General features: G+C 38.9%; 2 protein-coding genes across 2 annotated transcripts; both read right to left on the minus strand.

Moving 5' to 3' along the window:
- Window positions 1-8,824: 8,824 nt before the first annotated feature.
- gpr18 (G protein-coupled receptor 18) lies at window positions 8,825-13,607 on the minus strand. Its single transcript, XM_053328623.1, has 4 exons — window positions 13,563-13,607; window positions 12,778-12,840; window positions 10,376-12,414; window positions 8,825-9,878 (listed from the first exon to the last, which is right to left on the minus strand). Exons 2-3 carry the CDS (start codon window positions 12,816-12,818, stop codon window positions 11,394-11,396), a joined length of 1,062 nt encoding a protein of 353 aa, XP_053184598.1. The 5' UTR covers window positions 12,819-12,840; window positions 13,563-13,607; the 3' UTR covers window positions 8,825-9,878; window positions 10,376-11,393.
- A 5,579-nt stretch (window positions 13,608-19,186) lies between these two features.
- Window positions 19,187-22,716, minus strand: gpr183a (G protein-coupled receptor 183a). Its single transcript, XM_053328776.1, has 2 exons — window positions 22,639-22,716; window positions 19,187-20,507 (listed from the first exon to the last, which is right to left on the minus strand). The coding sequence occupies exon 2, from the start codon at window positions 20,482-20,484 to the stop codon at window positions 19,363-19,365; it is 1,122 nt and encodes a 373-aa protein (XP_053184751.1). The 5' UTR covers window positions 20,485-20,507; window positions 22,639-22,716; the 3' UTR covers window positions 19,187-19,362.
- Window positions 22,717-23,148: the final 432 nt, after the last annotated feature.

Here is a 23,148-nt window from a genome sequence, read left to right on the forward strand (position 1 = left end):
ATGAGCATATTGTTCTTCTCTTTGTATAGCAGTTATAAAAAAAAACATGTATTCAAATGATGAGAATATCTTTCAAGTGTAAGTTTCCTTTCTTTTCATTGAATGGTGATGAGTGTGTGTGTGAGTGTGTGTGTACCCTTTGACTTGCATGTGTGAGTGTGTTTTTTAAGCATAGGCTAATCCCAGCTAGCGTATGTAAATGAGGGTGTTACCGAGCTCACTGTAAATAAATTATTTCATGTGTACTTTGAAGTGTATGACACTAATTCACTATATAGCACCATCAAATAAACAGCACTCATTTAACCAGTTGCACCTGCTATACAGACATGCATCATATTATTTGCTTTAACAACACGCAGAGTTTCTAAGAAATGATTGAGACATTCTGTTTGTCAAATTATTCTGTTTTTATAAATGTGACATTGTGGTGGCACTTCACGCAGATTTCCTCGCTTCTTGTAATTACTATTTGCACCAAATGCTCTTGAATGACATTATTTGTTTTACTCTGAAGACACAACAGTCACCCACAGGGATCACTTCAGAGCAACCGGTAACAGGTACACTGTAGCTCTTAAAACGCATTAAAAAAAAAGAAAGCAAAAAAATCGACATTGAGAGACAAATTTCTCTAGTAAGCAATTCTGAGTGAAATGTGTTGACACAGCATGCTTGGCCCATTCCCATTTTGCATGCTTTTTAAAGCATGGCCGTAACACAGCAACAGAGATGAATAATTGACTGATTGCTGCATAATTCAATGCTGCATTGTAAAAATTCAAGGCCTGAAATATTTCAAGCTTTTCTTCTTCTTTTTTTTTTATTTTATTAAAAATGAGGTTAAAGTTTCAATCAACCTTGAAAGAACAATATGACACATAAAGGGCAATCAATCATAAAGCCGTGCTTCTGGTTGAGTTCAGATTCACACTGACTTCAGCGGCTCCTCTCAAAACTTGCGCTCACTCTGGAGTGAAAGAAATGTCCACTTTATCCATTTAATGACTCAATTGCACCCCCTCCATCTTTTTTTTTTCTTCTTCTTTTTCTGCTGCAGTGAAAGATTCACTCCGCTCACTTCCAATGAGCTCGCAAGATGTGGGCTGTTCACAGCTATTACTCAGATATTCTGTTTATTTCTCTATCTGATGCCTTTTTCTGCACTGGCATCTGAGAGACGAGGCCCTGCAGCTACATGTTTCATATCACTGCACATTTTGTAATAAATTCAATTCAGTACAAATATGACCATGAGGCATGAAGACTTTAAATACCAAATGTGCATTATAGCTGTGTTGTTGCATTTCTCTTCACTGTAGTGTGGAAAGCACACTGCTGATTGCATTATTCAAAGCCGTGTGCCTTATTTACTTGCCTTGACTTGGAGATGTGCTCACGAAGACATCATCCAGACGGGATTATTCCACATGATCCTGCCTCTTATTTCACTGTTGGTTTACCTAATGTCATATTGCACATATTTGTTTTTGTTTTTGTGCTTGCTTGACCAGCTGAGGAAACATTTAATCTGACACTTCTAATAGATTTCGTACTATGAGGGTCAAAAAAAAGTTTCTTGGGGAAAAAATGAAGTTGTATTTATACTTCTGAATAATGTCAACTGCATTGTTAACCCCCGACCGACTAATTCCTCACTCATAATCATGACCAGGAGATGGCCGTTTAGTGAAAGCAGCAATATTGCATGTCTCTTGATAACTCAGCGGTGCCCTGAGTCTGTGGAGAGACATTAGGAAGGTGCAGGTTGATAGTCTGAAAGATAGGACTAATGTCACCTAATCAGATAGACCATTATGTATTAGCGAAACTACAAAACAGTTTTATCTGACAAGGGCCAGGCCACATTACCTAAATTAACATTTTGCAAGCATGAACATGGAAGCCCACAGAGGCGAGGGGAGGGCTATAGGACTATGCGCTTAGACATTCGGCAGTAATTATTAATTTATGATTGTCTCTGGTCTTAATGAAAATGAAAGCCAGGAAAGAGAACAGGGAGGGATAATGTGGCGTGAAATTGAGTTTCATTTGTACAGGGGCCACCTTTTAACTCTGCGCTTCTTAGGCGGAAATGGAGCCGAGCACTTCTCTCTCTCTCTCTCTCTCTCTCTCTCTCTCTTTCACTTTCTCTAGAGAATGTGTTTCACTGTGTTTTTTATATTATTATGCTCTCTCTGCTTTCAGTCTTTCACTCAAAGCTTGTTCATATCCTCTCATCCTTTTGTGATATTTGGGTCCAACACGCCCTTTAACATCTCCATTACTCTTGTAAGGCCTTTTCAAAAATGACACAAGGCTCTTTGATGTCTGATAACTATGTCAACAAGTTTCTTGAATGGAAATGTCTCAGCACAGAGCTTCTCTAATGTCAACAAGGCGACGCCAAAAAAAAAAAAAAAGAAAGGACCAAGTTGGATGTAGAGAGTCTGAAAGAAACATTGTATGGAGTATTATATCCTGTTGATACAATACAAGACTGAGTTAACTGTTAGGGGATTTTTTTAAATGCAGACAGATGCTGGTAATATTGATCCCTGTGGAGGGCGGCAATATTGCCAGTCATTACAGACTCTATCTCTCTCCCTCTCTCTCTCTCTCTCTCTCTCCCTCTTTCTACAGCCATTTTCTGTTTGCACGTAAACAAATACACTATCAATTCAATCTTCAAATTTCACCTTTAATGTCCACCTCAAACTTTATAAAAAAGATATGGCAGGTGATTTTCTATATTGTTCTAATTATCAATAGACCAAAACCAAAAATGAACTGATCCTACTTACAAACGAGTGTATCCAAAGCCAGATACAACTTATTCCTCTTTTTCTCTTTCTTTTTTTATAAATAAAAGTCAGAGAAAAATTGTAAATAAAAAATAAAACGTGGGTAGAAACCCACTATGCTCGTATCTTAAAACCTCAATTATAAGAGATGAAACACAATAACGATGCATATAACAAAGTAAAATATCAAAATAAATGTCATTAATGTCATTTATATATAAACATTCCAAAATAAAGTCAAGCAAAACAGCAAAAACTTAAAAATAAAAACGTATTGTGTGCATGTGTGGCAATGTGGTTCAGTTCACAGAGTTTCGTTAGCTTGTTGTGCTACATATCACAACTTCCTAACTTTATGCTAACATGATTTACATGTTGTACAATGTGGTATAAAGTCAAGAGGTTGTGATATTTAGCACAACAAGCTAGCTGGAAATAAGCTGTCAACACAACTCTGACTCATCACTTTTTAGGTTAATGTGGCAAACTTACTAGCAGGCAGTTGGATATTTATACATCCAGCAGATATGTAGCAACATTAGCAGTCCACCTCACAAATACATATTCTCTTTTTAGCTCTGTTTTTGGTCATCATCAACTCCTACTATGTATTCATAGGCTAGTTGCTAACGATGTCTGTCTACAGTTTGATGCCCCACAGGTAGTGTTGAGTTTCCCGTTAGCTAAACCGTTTAAATCCAATAGAGTTAAATTGAACCATAGAGTCCAGTGATGGCTCTATGTGGATTCATAACTACGAGCTGACCTGTATCATGTCTAAGTAGTCATAGTAGTGATCAAACATTGATATAATATATATTAATTGTAGATTCTTTAGAAATGAGTTGATTTAAAAAAATTATAATTTTATACAAGTACCATTTGTTTAATTATGTCCTCTAACACAGTATACATCAGTAAAGAGTCCAGCCACAAAATAAATCTCCCAAAAATCAATTGTTATAATATCAATAAGTTATGTGACTCATAAAATAGTGCCATTGTTTAATTTAGTTAGCTGCCACAGGGAAGCTTACTTTAGACTTTTAAAGCAGCCACTTTATGCCACAATGCTGCACATCAATACAATATTAGACTCTAAAGATGCTTCAAATCTAAAGTGGCGTCTGTAAACTACACAAAATTACTCACAGCCAGCATATCCAAATCGCCAGGGTTAGTTATATTAAGTCAATTACATTTTTACAATTGTGAGCGAGGGATGGTTAATTTAGTTTGACCCAGGAGCCCCCCCGACACTCCCCCAGATAGCAGATGGATGAGACGAGTGACCACAGGCGTGAGGGAGTGTGTGTCTGAGTGTGTGTGAGCCCGCTGGATTAGTCTTCATTTGGTGCCTCTGTCATAAGGGAGGCGAAGACTGAACACTGTGTGGCAGAGCAAAGAAAACACACAGGGTCAGCCAAACACACACAAACACAAGCATGCGTTATTAACCTCCCCCCCAGCTCATCAACTTTATTTTGCAATCTTCCCTCAGAACCATTAGAATACCCTGAAGAAATGACTTTCCAATTAAAGGGGATCTAGAAGAAGAAGGTTTTTTTCTTTTTTTTTATCTCCGGCTCCTGGAGTTCTTTATTCCAATAATTTAAATTGGAATTGATTTTTCAATTTACCCGCTGACTGCTATGGACACAGAGCGCAGGGCTAAATAGAGCTACCTTCCTAGAATATTTGTCATGACAGCGTGCTACATGTAAATTTGCACAGGCCTCCTAATAAGTAATATATTTCCTCCTGTGAGAACAATCAAGCAAGACAACAAATTCAAGCCTTGTGTGATTGGAGCATCAGTTAGGAGGGCATTTATGTGTTATTTTTCAGAAAATGTATTATTATTCCCTCAAACAGGCTCCTAATAATGGCCAAAGAGGACATTTCTATATATATTTGATCCAAACCAACATGTACAATCATATTGATCTGATTAAGAACTTCAGAGGCATAATCTCAGCAGTTTGTTCAACATTAGATTTAGTGTTTATGGGGCTCTATGTCTAATATTTAAAGCCATAATTCAGGTCAAGCTTTACTATTATACAGCATTTCCCACATGGAGGAAACAGTAGTCTGTCTTAGGCAGGGAGCTAGAGCCTCACATGTTTAAGTTTGACAAAGTATGCCTATGAACTCCGCAACAACAGCAGTTCCAGCTGCGTTCTAATGAGCATTTATTGTGTCTCTACTACAGCGAGCGCTTTGCACAGCCCGCTTCAAAGCCAACCGGATTCTACTCGAGCTGTTTTACAGATGCGTCTAGAAATCCGAGGCCGTTCTTCTGTGGACGAATGGTTCTGTCTTTTGCTCCTGACAGCTGCGCGGGCTTGTTGTTCGCTCTCTCCTGAGTTGTTTTAATAAAGTTGTGCTGCAGGAGTAGTGAGAGAAGATTAATGGACGCACAGGAAGTGTGGCAGTTGTGAGAGGATGCAGGACAGAGCGGGCCAGCAGCCATCTGTTCCCTCTCCTTTACAGCTCTCTTAATGGAGAAGCAAACCAAACAACATGGATCTGAGCCCTGCAGACAGACACACACACAGAGGCACGCGCACACACACACACACACACACACACACACACACCTCAGTCGCACACAGCTAAACACAAAACATCACTTTATGTGACAGAGATGAGAGCTAGGCTTTTGTCATTGTATTCCCCCTTGTTGGAAGTGTATGTACGCCTGCTGGTCTGTGTGTGTGTACGCCTGCTGGTGTGTGTATATGGTGTGTGAGTGTGTGCTTTTTTTTTCTTCTTTTTTTTTTTTTTTTTTACCTTTCAGCGAAATAAAGTTGGGTGTGAGCCACGGCTGTGAGATTTAGATGAAAGACACAGCCTGGATGGAACGTGATTAAGAGATATGTTCTTGAGGCAAAACAGGACTTGGCATTTGCTGAGACAAAACCTAATCAAATTAAAGCAAAACATGGCCATTGTTGTGGAGTGTGTTCTCTGCTTGTGTCACGTTTGAAATGAAACCATGTAAAATAGATACGGGCTGGTGTCTGCGCTGCATCACCAGCACAGTGGTTTTATTCAGATTTACACACAGGCACTGACTAATGACGGTTGTGCCCAATGATGCCTAAAGCACTTTATAGAGCTGTCTGGGTTATAAAAAATGTTTACTGTGATGGAGCTGAATGGCTCACTGAAAGAGTATTATTGTTTACAAGTTATTGTTTTAAATTAATTCACTCAGCAGAATTGTTAAATTCTCCTTCCAGCAGGCGCGGCCACCTCCAGTTCATTCTTCCGTCAGTCAGCATACACTGATGAGCCTCCTTCTCCTGTGACTTCCCACTCTTTACTGGTCCTCCATATTTATTATTAGCCTATAATGAAATCTATAGTCCTACTGTTTCTCATTTTGTTTGTTTTGAATGAACGCAGACCATGTCACGTTAAATGACAGCATGCATCGTCTCCCTCCTTCTCCCAGTGAAGACATCTGTACGACATGATGAAGTTTCCTCTCTGAGTATCAATCCTGTAATTGAGCTCAGGGAGAGGAGACGTGATGTGCACACAGAGGAAGTGAAAGGCCTTCCTCTTCCCCACACACACACACACACACGTACGCACGCACACACACCACAGACTAACCTTTTTTTTCTGCACCACACACACACACAACTCTTGTTCTCTACCTGGCTTTTACATTAAATTTGTCAGTCAGCTCTCTTTAGATGCACATCAGCTGAAATGAGTGCATTAGTGTTAGCTGCCATAATATCACTCAGTGTTCAGGGCACACTACACTGTGGTCCGGGCCCCGGCAGAAGAAAAAGACACAAGTGGAATTTCATAATAGTGTCTTCACAAGCTTTTCACAACACTGCATCCTGAGTGAGACAACATCCTGCAGCTACAATGTCTTCACTCGTGTCGCTTTATCTGTCTTGTAATGTTGCTTTCACTTTCTGCTCTTACGATACGGTGGATCATGAAGAAAGTGAAGTGAGACCGGATTAAATATTAACACAACCTGACACAGTCCCCACCGGAGCTCCTATTTCACTTCACATGATACAATTAAAAACATTCCCACATGCACTGAGCAGAACACCGTCAAGAACATGCCGCTTTACAGACTTAAAATAAATCTTATACTAATCTATGGAGAACCTGACAAGAAGAGGCCAAGGTTTCCACACAAGCACTTAGCTGAATGGAGAGTTTAAAAAAAAAAAAAAAAAACAAGAAAAAAAACAGAAAGAGTTGAGGGCCTTACATTATTTATACGTGCTAATGGCGGCTGCCTGTGTGTGTGTGAATCAGCAACAGAACAATCTGCAAAAATAGACACACAGCTGTAATCAAGGACATACATTTCCTCTCCCTCTCCTGTCCTGTGCTAACTGCAGGGTCAATTGGAGTCAGTTTAGTAGCATTTGAAACTCTTGCAGTAGATTATCTCCTTTTAATGGAGACAGAAGACAACGCAGGAGTAGACTGCAGTTACAAAAAGGAAAAGATTACTTCTGCAAAGCTCCTACTGTATGTTATATATTATTGTATATCTACCATAGATAAGAACAATAGCTCATGCGCTTAACATAGTTTTGTCCGCAAAAGGAATCCATTAGTCTCATTGTGCAGCCCTTAAGCTCAGCATCACAGGGGGGAACCCACTGTTGCTCTGCTAGATCCATGCACATGTGCCTCTCATTTCCTATGGCAGTCCAGAAGTATCCTTCAACATCCTATTGTAAAGTTTACCAGGGGAGAGGTTCAGTGTATTAAAGTGCCCTGAGAGAAACGCTAAATGATGTAAATGCAGGCAGCTGCTTGCTGCTGTACAGTAGACAAGGAGGCCCAGGCGAGGCTGGATGTGTACAGTATCTATATAACATTATAGGCTCTCTTTCATGTTCTCGTGCTCTCTAATGGGAACAATATGAAGACTAATGGTATAGTAAAAACAGGGAACAGTGCTTCAAACCAAACTTCAACATATTCCGTTTCTGCAGTTGTTTCGAATGTAACACATTTAGGTGGCAAAAACTGCCATGGTTGGGTGCTTTATGAGGTTATAAATGAATGTGGCGTAGCGCTCTGGTAGCCTAATCGTTCATACATGTACCACATAACCGCAATGTCCACCATTTGACAACGCCAGGTGACCTGTACTGCATGTTATACTCCTCTCTTTCCTCACATCTCCTGTCTCCATACTGTCTATCAAATAAAGTCAAAAGTCTGAACAATTAGACAAATAAATAAATGTATGGGCCAACTGAAGTAACATGACAACATTAGCATTGCCTTAACCATGGTTGATCTTTAATAGTCTTGTGGTAACTGATTTATTTTGGCAGTATGGTATATTTTATGTCTTCTTGATCTGACATACCATACTAGTGTGATCAGATGAACTACCCCTACATGTACATCACCTACTGTGATTCAAATGGTCAAAAGTGTATAATTCTGCACTTGTATCATATAACTGACCTGTCAATGTTTTATGTTCAATCTTTAAAAAATGCACCCTTTACTATTAGCTATAACAATTATAAGAGTTTATTCTGTACCTTCACCTCTATTCCAACCATTCATCTATTAATATAAGCTCATTATTTAGACTTCTCTGCTCGCTTGCTAATTGGTTTTCATGCCCTCTCAATTGCATCAGCTACAGCTGACTCAATATATGGATATATTTTTAAAAATATAGGAATTTCTATTCTTTGAAATTAATTGAGCTTCTCCACAATCTTTCCACATCCCCCTGGCAACTGCAAATGTACCCCCTTGGGTACATGTACCCCTGGTTGAGAATCACTACTGGAGGTTGTTTACTGCTGTACTATATTCCCTTTTTTCATATTCAGAGGGGTCATTTGTTCCAAATCTGTTCCAACATGCACAATAACATAGAGCATAAATGAGCAAGTACAACACAAACTCATGAGAAACACTTTTAATCATGATAAAGATAAAGATAGTCCAACAAAGCACGATTTGGAAAACAAATACAGCAACACTGTCTCTGATCATCATTTGATAGTGTGCTGACACGCAAACTCTATTAAGCTGTCTTCAAATATGCAAAAATGATATGATTTTACAATGATTACATATTCACTTCCCCAGCTGGCTGGCTCCAAGCGTCTCCATTTGTCATCGACTATTGTGTCCAATTATATGATTAGCTTTGAACACTCCAGCACTTCGAGAGCTCTCGTGTGTTCTGCCGCGCAGAGTGATTCACAAACAAAGTCATTACAACATGTATTCACACATATCAAATAACAAAACAGATGGCCACTGCGCTCGCCGCCTGATTTGTTTTCCACACGAGTGGTATAAAAAAAAAAAAAAAAAAGTATTTTGTCTGAGCTGTGTTTAATGCTGACTGTTTTTATTCCCAAAGAAGAGCAGCTGGCTGTCGCGCTGTTAGATCAGCTCCTATGAAAGACAATCTTGTTTTCATTAATTTCTCTACAACAAAGGCACTTGTTGGGAAGATTTAGAATTACAGCGGGTAAAGCTTCCGGATAATTCATCACAGGGACTTGACAGGAAACTTAATTGTTTTAAATGCCAGTTGCTGTGAGCAGCGTTGCTGGTTATTCTTTGATGTCTAACAGGTGGGACAGATAGACAACCCTCTGATGTTTCATTTGACCTTTGACCTTTTGGTTATAAATCCACATGTAGTCCACCAGCCAATAAACCTATCATCATGTGATGAACTGCAGTTCCCAGAATTCCATGTGAGATGGAACTCTTGAATTCTTCTTCCTCTTATTAAACACAGTGTAAATTTACTGTTTGGCCACCTCTTTACCTATAAATAGTGTACAAAGCAACCAAACACTGTATGGACTCTCAGCGCATTTCATCAGTTTAAAATTGCATTACACTAACTTGTCCTAGTGAGAATTTATCTGGGGTTGCACAAGATCTGAGAAAATGGAAATACAACCAGAATCTCTTCAAGGAAATGCACAATGAAACACAGCTCAACTAGCTCCATGTTGACAATTGATTGACCAGTTAAGAAAGTTGCCATGGTGCATGTGGTTACACCACAGAGTAACATTACTGTTTAATTGCATGAGACATTACATAGTTACTCAGCTACACTGAGTCACTGTCTAATCCGGTTAAGACTGTGTGGGTGTGACAGACACACTAACTTGATTATTTTAGCATTGGCAACACCAAATCGATTCTTAGCTGGGGTGATGTTTGTGTGGGACATCTATCAAAACAGTCCCATTCAAAAACATGAGTTTTTTCCTTGGTTTAAATTAGACAGTTTCTTGCCAGAGACGGAAATGTCTAACACACACAGCACCCTCTAACTCATAACTTGTCTGTCATTTGAGGAATAAACTGAAGATAAATAGCAGGTCTTGCGTCGTGATGCTTACACTTACAGCTGAGACCTGACACACACATATCAGTGCAGAAAAAGGTTTTCTCTCTTAACGTTAAGGCTGCTTTAAATCTAGTGAATAGCCTCCCTGACATGTCTTAAAGGATGTTACTGTAAATGCACTCCAAAGTGACTGAATCATTTAACATCTGATCAATACAATTCGCATTGCACTATAAACTCACTTAAGTCTGATTGCTGGTTGAGGAAGCAGTAATGACAGTAGTTAACAACTTCTGTGTGGGAGGGCAGAATTATAGCTATGTCACATGTTAAAAACTAAAGGATTTGCTGTTGTTAAGCTGGTTGAAATATTATTAAAGCATTAAACAAAAAGGAAAGGGAAAAAGATAAGCAAAGACACAAGTGATCTTGCACTGCCCACTTGAAAACTAAAGAAAGTACTGTTTCCCTCGCTGTGTCAGGTGGATGGGATTTAGTTGTGCCATGCTGCCATCAGCTGGTCATTCAATTTACAGCAACTTTCAAAACTCTTCTGGTGAAAATTATGTCCTGTATCAAGTGGTTAGGCTTCAACTCCTATCCACAAATATGGCAAAGTGAAGGTGAAGTGACACTAGTCAAACAAACTTAAATCCTTATCATATCAAATGCATGACATCATGCAACACAGATTGTTATATTTACTCAGTCATGAAGCAGCAGAGGTGTGACACAGGCGTGGTTGCAGATGTGGTGCAACCACCAAGCTGCAACCTTTAAGAGCCAACCAAGCATCATTTCCTGTAGACACCAAACCCCCCCCCCCTTCCGTGTGGAGAATGTCAGGCCATGTATAGTGAGAAGGCAATATTTAACACATAATAACAACACCAAGATACTGTGGGCTATGTTTTAACTGACTGTGAGCTTTATTTTCGCCTGCATGTGTTACACCTGAGCCACACATACAGTACTTGTGCTTTGTCTACCAGAGCAAAGATGCACAGAAAACATCTCGAGTCTCATGGGTGAGTCAATCAGCTCTGAACACAGATGTTTTTGCCACAACAGCAGCACACCCATACTGTGAGTGTAAATTACACCTTGGAAATTAATTGCAAGTTGTGATCCTTTTGATAATGAACCATGTACACAGTGAAGCATTCAGTGTTACATTGTTCCAAAGCATACACAATACATATGAGTGTGCTGTTGACATGGAAGTGATGGCCATTTCATATCATTGCACTGGTCAGGTTGCTCATTGATCGGATGCTACCTGTATGTGTGTGCCTGCTCTTCCGTCTCACACTTCGCAGATAGTTCCTGTAAAGAATCACGCTGATCACCCTGTCTTGGAACTGCTTGGAGACAATGTAGTACAGAATGATATCTAAGACTGTACTCATGTTCATCAGAAATGTGGTGAAGACCGCCCATGTGCTATACCCCCCATCTTCTCCTTTCCCCAGCAAACGTAGCACTAAGCACACATGGAAAGGCACAAAACACACCAACACCTGGATAATGAGTGTGATTATAATCCGGATAGACTTCTGCTTCACTTTAGGTTTGAGTTTAGAGGTGCGACCATGGATCAGATTATCTACAATGACAATATAGCAGCCGATCATTATACATATGGGGACCAGGAAGAAGAAGATGAGCCTCACAAAGTTGACAGCGTTGTCATGGCGCATGTAGATGATATCTTGCATTTTGACGCAGGTGGTGAAGTTGGAGATGCGATCGGGGTCATTCTGGAGGAAGAGCAGGGGTACCGTGCTGCCCAGAGTCATGAACCAAACCCCGAGGCTTCCCACCACGGCCTTGGGGACATTCCTCAGCTCCTTGCCATGCTTTGGTTGGACGATGGCCATGTAGCGGTCAGCACTGATCAGAGCAAATAGCCACAGGGCCATGCAGGGGTAGAAGATGGTGAGAGCTGCCATGATGCGGCAAAAAAGATCTCCAAAGGGCCAGTAGTCCTGGTGGTGATAAACTATCCTGAAGGGAAGCAGTAGGATGAAGGTGAGGTCTACCACTGCCACGTTTATCATGTAGACAGTGACTGAGTTCCTCTTCTTGGTGGTGAGGGCAAACACCCATAAAGCAGTGAGATTGACTATGACTCCTATGATGAAGACGAAGCAGTAGAAGACCAGGCCTGCCATGCGGTACTCCACCGGGCCTTGCTCTGGCTTCCCAGCACTGGACTCCAAAGACATGTTGGAGAAGTTTAGATCCAGCATCATACTGAAATTTAAAGAATTCAGCAGGAAAAAAACATTATTTAGTGAGTAACTGTATGCGGCCTAATACAGCAATGGTGTTACAGTAGTTTGCATTAAACAATTACTTCATCATACATTTTTGTTATTTATAGGACATTTGTTTTCATGATTTGAGTTGAAGTCCAGTTAACTAACTTGTGTTGACAGGTCATGTGTTTTTTAGCAAGGTCTTAAAAAGGAAAAGAGGTAATAGATGTGAAATTTATAAAATCTAAATGAGTATATCTTTAACCTATTATCAACCTACAAAAATACTACAGAAAAGTGAAAAAAAAAGAGTTCTTTGATTACAAATTTTGACTAAAGCAGAAATGAGACAACTTACTTTTGAACATTTTGTAGAAATAATCCTTCATTGGTCAACATTAGTCAGTAGTTCATTTGAAATCTACAGAAAGGGTTAGGGTTTTAACAAACAAAAAGTAACAACAACGAAAGAACAACAATTAAATGCCATAAAACTGAGTGTGACAAGTGGAAAAAGTGTGTTGTAACTATACCCCACAGCTGAAATAGTCACATGCTGCATCTATATATGTACATGCGTGCTATGTTTTAGAAGCTGCTGTGCAGAAGCTTCTGCTCAATAATTTGAATACTTATTTTTAAAAGCTGTGCAGCTGCAGTGTGAAAGAGGAAGATGAAGAGATCTTGTCTGTCTATGTCATTCAATTATGTAATCTTAAACAAAACCAGCAGACTTATAACAAATATATACAAGATATGAATTACATTGTAGAAAGAAATGGCTTGACTGCAATCTGTGCTGAAGGTACAAAATGTGGAAGTGGTATTTCTTATCCCATGATGCTGTCTTGATAAGAAATCATGTGACTTCTGGCTTTCACATCTAAGCATTCATATTTTTCTTTTGTACCCACTGTTCTATGTATTTTGAGAACTTTGATTGATTATCTAATACCAAGAAACCAATTACTGTAAAGCTGCAGAATAAAGCAAATTAGGTGATTTAAACTGAAACTCTGCCCCAAAGCACACATAAAGTAAGTGGCCTATAAAACACCACTCTGCCAAAACTACTTGTTTTCTCCATCTTAAAAGTCAAAGAGATCAGGTAGCCTTGCCTGGACAATAAAAGACTGCACTTACCACAAAAAATCACACCAACATCTTGACAAGCCTGTGTGCCAAGAGGTTTATGAAGCGGCACTGCGATTTATCTGAACACTCGGCTCTAACAGGCAAAATAGAGAAGTGAATGCTTTCTCAAAGGGTAATGTGCTGGAAATGGTGGCGAGTCTGTAAAGCCCCCATGACTTCCTGTCTTGTCTATGCGTGGTTGTAGTTGCTATACTTTAGATTCCTTTACAGTATCTACGTAGTCGGAACACAAAGGGCTACAGCTTTCCACAGTCTGCAATTACACCCCCTTAAAGAAAATGATGTGCCATTAGAAGTGGGAGTGTGTTTGGCAGGCAGAGAGATGGCAGATTTAGGGCGAGTTATTGATTGGAAAAGTGGGGTCTGTCACAGCACATTAGTTCTCAGGGGAGTAATCCACAGCAGGTTGCTGTGAGAAGCATCTGCTGCTAGAGAGAAGTAATTAAAAACAGGATGTTGAGGCAGTTGCCATATAAACAGGAAATAAGACGGCGGTAATAGACACTTCACGCTGATGCTGTGAGATGGTTTTACACCACGCCGACTTAATGGATGCAGAGCGCATACCTCAGGTGAAACACTCAAGGTCAGTCTGGACCCGGATTGAATACAGATTAATGTGTGTGATTAATGTGTGTGTGTGTGTGTGAGCTTGTAACAACTATGTATTCGGAGGACATTTGGCTCAAAGAACACTGTCCAATCAAAACTTCTTCCCCTGATCTCCTAACTACTGTTTCCCATTCCCATTATAGATCTTATGAAAAATCACACTTTCTTGTGACTACACTCCACTGTCCACTTGACCTCCATCAAAGGTCATGATTGCAGTTTTTGCAAGTTGGTTCACCTTAATGCAGATTAAAAAAATGTTTTGCTGTGTTTTCAGCACATCGTTCATATGGAGTCTGCTCATTCAGTCTAATTCTTATTCTTGGGAAATAATTATCTATCGGCTTGTCCTCTCGATGTGTCTTAAAACTCTCATACCAGATGGTACTTTGTGTTCATTGCAATATGTTGTTATGACAACAGTCTGTGTGATGTTTTCTCGACTTGTCATGTGGTTGCTTCAGTAAGTCCTCAACTCCATAATAAATCCTTTATTATTCACCTGTATAAGAAAATACAGAGGGGAAGCAAATTAAAAGAAAACATAAAGTGTCTTAGTAGGTCTCCAAACTCTCCAGGAGGGATGAACACCATTCTTCCAAAAGATATTCCCTCATTTGGTGTTTTGATGATAGCGGCGGAGAGCAATGTCTATGACGTTGGTCCAAAATCACCCATAGATGTTCAGTTGGATTGAGATGTGGTGACTGTGAAGGCTGTAGCACATGATTCACATACTTTTTTATCATCAAACCATTCAGTGACTCCTCACCCCACTATGGATGGGGACATTGTCATCCTGGATGAGACCACTCCCATTAGGATAGAAATGTTTCCTCATAGGATAAAGGTGATCACTCGGAACAACTTTGTATTGATTTTCAGTGACCCTTCAATCCAAGGGGACAAGTGGACCTGAACCATACCAGCAAAATGACCCCAATAGCATAACAGAGACACTGGGTCTCCTCACTGTAGGGGTTGAGAAGTCAGACCTGTACCGGTTTTTCTTTCAGTTTGTCATCTGTCTGTGCATATAGGCTACTTACAGATCTAACAGAATCAAGTTCTATCTTATTGTGCTTCCCTTACCTGCCAGTTACATCATTGGTACACTGCTATCCTTGCACTACATTTGACTGGCAAACATGTATGTTTGTGTAAATAAACTATTCTGATCATCTTTTGTTGTGTCTGTCAATATTCAGACTTGGTATACAGTCCATCTAACTTCCTTTACAGACACCTCTTTACCCTGGACAACACTGTCCTCTAGAGGCCATAAATAATCACTACAAAACTTTCAGAGGCAGCCATCTGTGCAACGTGATGGTTTGTGTCTTAATTTCTTACCATTGCATGTAAAATTATACTGTAATAAACATTCATGGATTCATATTTTAAGCTTTTCCACACAAAGTTTTTACATTTAATGAACACAGTGACATAGAATTGTTTCTTTGTTATAATTGTATTGTTCTGTCTGTTACGACTCTGTTTCTCTCCATCTATACTTATGTCCTTTTTCTCTTTCTCCATATCTGCTTAGAATTGGTAACTGAACGTAGCAGCTTTAATTCAAAAGTGAAGCCAAAAGAAATGCAGATAAGTTATTCAAATGAAAACCACTGAGGTACTTAACTCAACTTCTGGACATTACATTTATATTATTGACATAATTATCTCTATTTATGTCACTGAAACTACCAGGTTGGCAGTCATATGTGTGAAATATAGTGTTTATTGCCATACACTTAACTAGACTATCGCTAAATGATATATTACAGTGAAATAAATCATAAGATATCTATCATGATAGCTGGTTTTCTCTCACAAAAGATATATTGATCTTGATTAAATAAAGGATATATATCTGTAGTTTGTTATGCTGGATTGTCATGAACAATATAACTCAACAATAATTCACCAACTGGATGAATTTGCAAAGAAAGAGAGATGGCTTAAACATTTAAAAGAAGGTGATTCTGTGTGAACATGTGTGTGATTGTGAGGTTTAGAAAATAGTACTAAGCATTAATGCCTTGTAATAGATCTTTTGTTGCACAAGCCAGATAAGTCACTTTGTAATATTCCTATTAGGGCTAAAAACAACTATTTTAATTATCAATGACTATGCATATTGTTTTCTTGATTAATCAATAAGTCATTTGGTCTATCTCATAAGAAAGACATGTGGAAAATCTTCACATCTTTATCAGTTCAGTAAATGATTAATCTTCTCTATTGACTTATTGCTGCAGCTCCAATTCCTCTAAACTTAAAAGCAGGAAGTGTTTTTCTCACTGAGAACATTTTCTACTCTGTGGTTTTAGCTTGACACCTGACAGTTGTTTTGAAGGCTGGTGAGCTTTGTAATCAACATGATGAAATATATGCTGATGAACCTTTCCTGTGCTTTGTTTTTCATTGCAGTAACTTCACTTTTGTCTTGGTTCTGTACCATCCGTTCTCAGGGCTTGCTGGGTGTGGGGACGGGCTGATGCATGAGGAATAGTTACAATTAGGATTGTTTCTGTTTTACTTCCTATACTTGCTTCATTTTGTTGAAAAAGTATTTGCAGTAATGTTAAAATTTTCTCACATAAACTCCGTAAATAATTAAATACATGATTCATGTCCAGTCATCCCTGAGACCGACTAACCAACCTTATCATATTGGCAACATCATGTCAATCAATGACGCATCTTGAATTGCTTAATCATAATTGATCAGCAACATGGTTTTTACCACATCATCTGCATTAAGACATGTTTGACGTCCATGTGACATTCATTTGTGTGAAACTTAGGAAACATTACCAGAGAATCACCAGACACATATAAAGATAACATACACACTCTATGTAGATAGGTCACCTTTTTACCCTACAGTTAATGTTTGTTCATCCTCTAATCTGTCAATATTGTTTTAATACTGTGGATAACTGAGGTGGAGTTCTACACTAGCTCTCGTTTTATGTTTAGCTATTTCCTTTTTTAGCTGTAACCATATGTAACACCTCTCTCTAACGTCACAACAAGCCATCTCATCTTAACACCTAAACCATTTACCCTAAGTATAACTTTATCTACACTTAAACATTATGGCAGTTTGCCTGCATGTACTATAGAAATAAATAATCTTTAAAATGTTGGCCAATATCACTTTCTTAGTGTTTTTGCACGTTATAATAATAATAATAATCTAATTTGGATAGCATGTATTTATCATGCATTTTATTGAGCACTTTGTAACCATAGTGCATTGTAGCAAAAATATAATTACATACATTTCTGGTGGCTCCTGCAGTGATGACAGTAGAGGGCCCAGGATGGATCTTTGAGACATACCCAGAGTAATAGTAACCAGCGCTAATCATCTCATTACATGGCCTTTTCAGTGAATTCTGGGAGTTGTAGAAATGGTTGAGATGGCAAATGGGTCATTACAAGCAGAGAATGGTATTTTTCTTTAACAATAATATTATCTAACACAAATAAAATTCTAAGAAGTACACTTGATAGAAAGAATATTCAAGATTATTGATATGAAAATTCTCTTTAACATTATACAGATGAGGCCTTCAGGTATTGGTGTTTTCAGGTAAAATGAAAAGACATGACATGAGATGAGATGATTTATGACTCTTACTCTTACATATTTGAGGGTTTTTTTTTATTTTGTATATTGTTCAAATATTTCAGACTTTACAGTAGATACTAAAAAACAACCCATTTAGCTGATGAGTTTAATTTCTTGAAAATCATAAAATGTCATGTTGAAACCAAAAGATAAGAGCAGGAGCTGATATCAGAAGTGAGAGGGGGAGAAGTGAAGAGCAGACTATGAGTCAGAGGGATGAAAACCACAAGAACAACACAGTCAACAAAACGGTTTCCTGCATATCAAACATGTGCAGAATATACTTTTGCTGTATCAACTGACCCCTCTCTTTTACTTGTTTTTTTGTTTTTTTTGGGGAAATTAACTCATCAGACTACACACAAACAGAGTTGAGGTCTGTTTTGCATTCAACTGTGTGAATTTTTTATAACTCCTTTGGTATGTCATATTCTTAATATTTTTTAACATTACAATATCCAAGTACGCATTCAACCAAAATTGTCATCTGTGTAACTTGTTGAATGTGTAGTAATTGCTTTATGCTGATTGTATCACATCACAACTGTGGTATCACTGAGGGAACCCATGCCCAACATAAGTCCCACATGAAAAACACTGAAAATGCTACAGAAACTGTTGTATTGTAACCTGCTTTCAGAATGCACAAATGTTATTACAGTTCTCTTGATTGCATTCAAAACCAAATTTGACAAATGCTAATAATACACTTCAAAAATAGCTCAAACTACAAGCTTTGAAATTACATTACATTATCAACCACACCCACTTTTATCATGGAAAATAAAAGGAAATACATGGTAAGCAAACAAATATAAGGCGCCTCTGCAATCTCTTCAGCTGGCAAGCAGGCTGCAATAATGAGTGTACAGTTCATCAATTATCCTGAGATACTGCTGCTGAGTACTGAAACATGAGGCAAAAAGGCTTTCCATCATTTTGGAATCAAAATCAACATCTCAGTTATAAAAGTAACATTGTGAGGATGGGCTCAAATGTGAGGTCACTGTGTGGTTGCAAATAGTTGTTGCTTTCAAGTGAGTGTACTGCCTTTAGGAATACACCTCTTCACATACATGTACACATTTTTTTTCCAATCAGCACAAGCAATGAAATTTGAATGTGGGTAAGACTTCATGTTACCTTGTTGTTCTTAAATAATGTCTCCTCCAGGTCGTAATCAGTTGACGGTGTACTTCCACCGTTCTTTGCTTTGCTACCTCTCAAGGTACTGGTAAGCAATGTTTCTTTCCTTAGCTGTAACAGTCTCTGTTTTCTTGCACAATTGACTAATTAATTAGAAAATATGTAAACACAAGAGGTACTGCATTTTTCCTCTTAAAAGTCATTTTGTTGATATTTTAGTAACCTTCCCTTGTGTAAATAGATCTGGTCCAATACAGCTGAATTCCTACAGAATGGATCCACATGCTGAGCTACAATTTGAGTCACAAACTGACTTGGCCTGATCGATGTAGGCCCACTGAGATAAAAAAGTTTCTCTTATCTTGTGTAACTCTTGGAGTCGCAGTTTTATTCATGCCGGTGTAATCTCCTCTCTGTGAGTCTCTCACTGGTTGTACCTACAGTCGAAGTGGTGAGTTGGATCTTGTTGCCATCAATAATATCCTTGGAGGATCCTTCAGGTGAAGTCCTCACTGCACTGGAGAAGGATATGCTGACCTGCCGCTTCAGCAGCTTCAGGAGTTTCCTCTTGTAGCCCTTACAGGCAAAGAAGTAGATAAAGGGATCCAAGCTGCAGTTGAGGTTCATTAGACACACAGTTATGTGCAGTGACACCTGAAAGGCAGTGAGCTCAGCACAATCAGGGTTCGATACCAGCTTGCGGATCATGTACTGCAGAATGTCAATGTGATAGGGACTGTAACAGACGACAAACACCAGGGACACGCAGCAGATCACACCGATGGCCTTGCGGCTTCGGCCAGACCTTTCAGTCAAATGGTTGGACTTAGCTGAGGAGTGGAGTTTACAGCACAGGACTGAGTAACACAACAAGATGGTGACCACAGGGATGACAAACCCAAGGAAGACAGCACCAATCAGAATAGAGGCAATAAAGGGAACTTTCTCAAAGTTGGGGTATTCCATACAGGTGATGAAACCATCTGGTTCCTCTTGGGTCATGGGCATGTTGAGCAGGGGAAGGGTCTGTGCTAGGACTAGCAGCCACACGCCAACACAAATGTAGCGCACGTTACTAACCTTCCGACATCGGCTAAAGCGCAGTGGCAGGACCACAGCAATGAAACGGTCTACACTGAGGCAGGTCATGAAATTGACCCCAGCGTAGGTGTTGATATAGAAGATGAGGCCTGTGATCTTACACATGGTCTCACCCAGATGCCAATTGAAGCCATAGGCATAGTAGGCAATCCTCACAGGAAGAGAGAGGGCAAAGAGGATGTCAGAAATTACCAAGTTGAGTGAGTACAAGGTGGTGGAGTTGATCTTCTTCAGATTGGGACGGATGACATGGAGGGCGAGGCCGTTTCCAAACAGTCCCACAACAAATACAATGCAATAGACAATAGGCATGAGGACCCTGGCATATTCCCGGTGGGCATATAAGGTATTGCAGGTGGAAATATTGTTGGTGGATGAGAGGGTCACAGGCACAGTGGTATTAGCCATCTTGATATTTTAGGAACCAGTAACTGCAAAAAGGAAAACAAAATGTGTCAAGGCTTTTGTTCATTTCAATGCACACTTTTTGTTTTCCCCCTCTGATCAAAAAAGACAGTCAAGAAAATATTAATCAAGTTAAAATAAACGAAACAAAATCAGACACGTTGTGTCTACTTGAAAAGGTATAATGAAACATACAACAGTCTATGTCTATGTTGAAATGAAACCATTTGTGAACACATGTAATTTCTCAGACAGGGCCTTGCTTTCAAAAAGAGGAAGTGAAAGAAGTTATAGTAGTTCCCATTACCACTTTCCAGACTCCCCATAATAATAAAATGACCTTTTTATGCCTTCAATCACACTAATTATGGCATTTCTGTGTTTATATACATGACATTTCAATTTTAAAATAACACAATTCTGGCTAGTTTGATAGAAATAAATTGTAATAAATTATATATAATGTAAAATATTTGGAATACAATGTAGAAAAAAAGCCTTTATTGTAATGCTTTCAAAATGTAACAAGGGCCCTCTTAAAAAAATAAGTTGTGATGCAATCAAATGAACTCTTAGCGGATTTATCTCACTGTCAGAAATAAAGCATAATGAGGCACAACATGGTGTGTCAAGTAGAATGGTGTCTGCGGTCTGTGGTGCCACCTTGTGGTCGATATTAAGCATATCCCAGCAGGATTTACAGGGTTGCATGTAAATTTTACATTTACAGATTATTAAACCATTCAGCCACTTATGTGCATGTGTCACTTACAGGAAATAACTGTTTGTTCACGCCATTTGTAGCAAAAAGTGACATGAAGGAAGTCTGTGAACAATAACAGGGCTCTGCTGTGATTCTAAATGCAGCTGCAACACACTCACACTTTTTCTCTCAACACCAAGCAAAGAAAATTGGTGTTGAGAGATGGCCTTGTGTATGAGGAAGTCAGCTTCCTAAGGGGGTTCTTTCTTTGTAGGCAGTAACAGTAGGCAGTTGGGAAGTCATATTATCTACTCTATCCACAACTACATGCTCAAGCATACACCACAGTAGAGAAACGTGTTTCCTGGCCTGATAGTAAGTGAAAAGGGATTATGTATGGAGCAAACACACAGCTTCAAAATATTTCAAATGCCTTTTAAAGTGCCCAGCTCACATAGACTTACAATACACCAAAATACAGTTGCAGTGGTGAAACATTTGTCAAACATGGAAAAGAAGAAAACACCCTACGTTACATTGCAAACAAAGAAACTTTGTCTGCTGAACCAGGCTCTATAAATAAAACCAGTCACACAAAAGAGTTCCTCAAAAACACATATCATGTTTTTTATAATTATTCATCTAGAAAAAACAACAACAAAAAATAGGACCATTTTATTATTGGACTTATTGGTCTCACTTAAATCATAGAGCAAACAAAGTCTTTTCTCTTCAGGAAGAACAGTAAACCTGCCTGTTTCGATAACTGCGCACGGAGATCTTTGACTGTTAGATACATTCTGTTTCACAAAAGGCTTCACACTTTTCCACTGACAATATATTCTTAATTTAGGTTTGTACCAAACATCAACAGACCATCTTTCTTTGAACATTCATGGGTGTCCATGCAAAATTTCCCAAGTAAAAATCTTTCTAGTGAGCAGCTGTTTGAGCATATTCACAAGTCCGTTCTTTCAAAGTCCAATCATCTTTAATTTATAGCTGACATTTGTTTACCAAAACTGGTGTACATATAGTTTCTGTCCTGTATCTTTCCACCAAGATTCAGAAGTTTGAAAGTAGGTGTGCTGCTGGGTGGAAGATGGGTGTCATAACTGTGATTGATTCCTTTCACTCTACTATGAACGCATATTTCAACACCATCAATATAGACCACCAATGTTCTTTGAAAAAAACCACCATTCATTTTTTTAAGTGTGGTGACGTGTCAGTCAGAAATGGCATTCAACTTAATTACTTTGTCACACTTTGTGTCTGAGCATGTTTCAGATATTTGCAAGTGGTAGATATTTCACTTTAGAATATAAAATATTTTTCATAACTGGAAACAAAGACACACACACTCACAAACATTTATACCTGTTATTTCCTAATACAATTCCAACATCTGATCTGTCACTGTGAATGAGGCTACTTAAGAAAAAGAAACTTACCTCAATGATGTATTTTTACTCAGATTCAATGGCTCCTAAAGTCACATTGATCCACTGCTGTCCTGTGGCACTACAACTGCACTGCCACTAGTGAGAGCAGCATGACATATAGAAATCAAGATCTGTATCTACTGCCGGTAACCATAGTGAAATAATATCCTGTTGTAGCTTTCCCACCCTCTCTCTCTCTCTCTCTCTCTCTCTCTCTCTCTCTCTCTCTCTCTCTCTCTCTCTCTCTCTCTCTTTCTCCATGTGCGTGTCTACACCTCTTTCAAGCGTTTTATCTCTCCGCACAGACTTTTGAAACACCTACTGATTGCAACCAAAATGTGTCGTCAAAAGTCAAGTGACATCAAACTGCCATGTGTAATATCTAAGCAGAACTTTGTGACTGATAAAACTTGTGGGTGTAGATCATCTGAGACATATCAGGATTTAAGAAAAAAAAAGGTTTCATATACAGTAGCTCACAAGCCCTGTGTGTGCCCATGGGAGGATGTGGCATCTACT

The sequence above is a fragment of the Scomber japonicus genome, chromosome 11 (genome assembly GCF_027409825.1).
Source record: "Scomber japonicus isolate fScoJap1 chromosome 11, fScoJap1.pri, whole genome shotgun sequence".
Taxonomy (NCBI): Eukaryota; Metazoa; Chordata; class Actinopteri; order Scombriformes; family Scombridae; genus Scomber; species Scomber japonicus.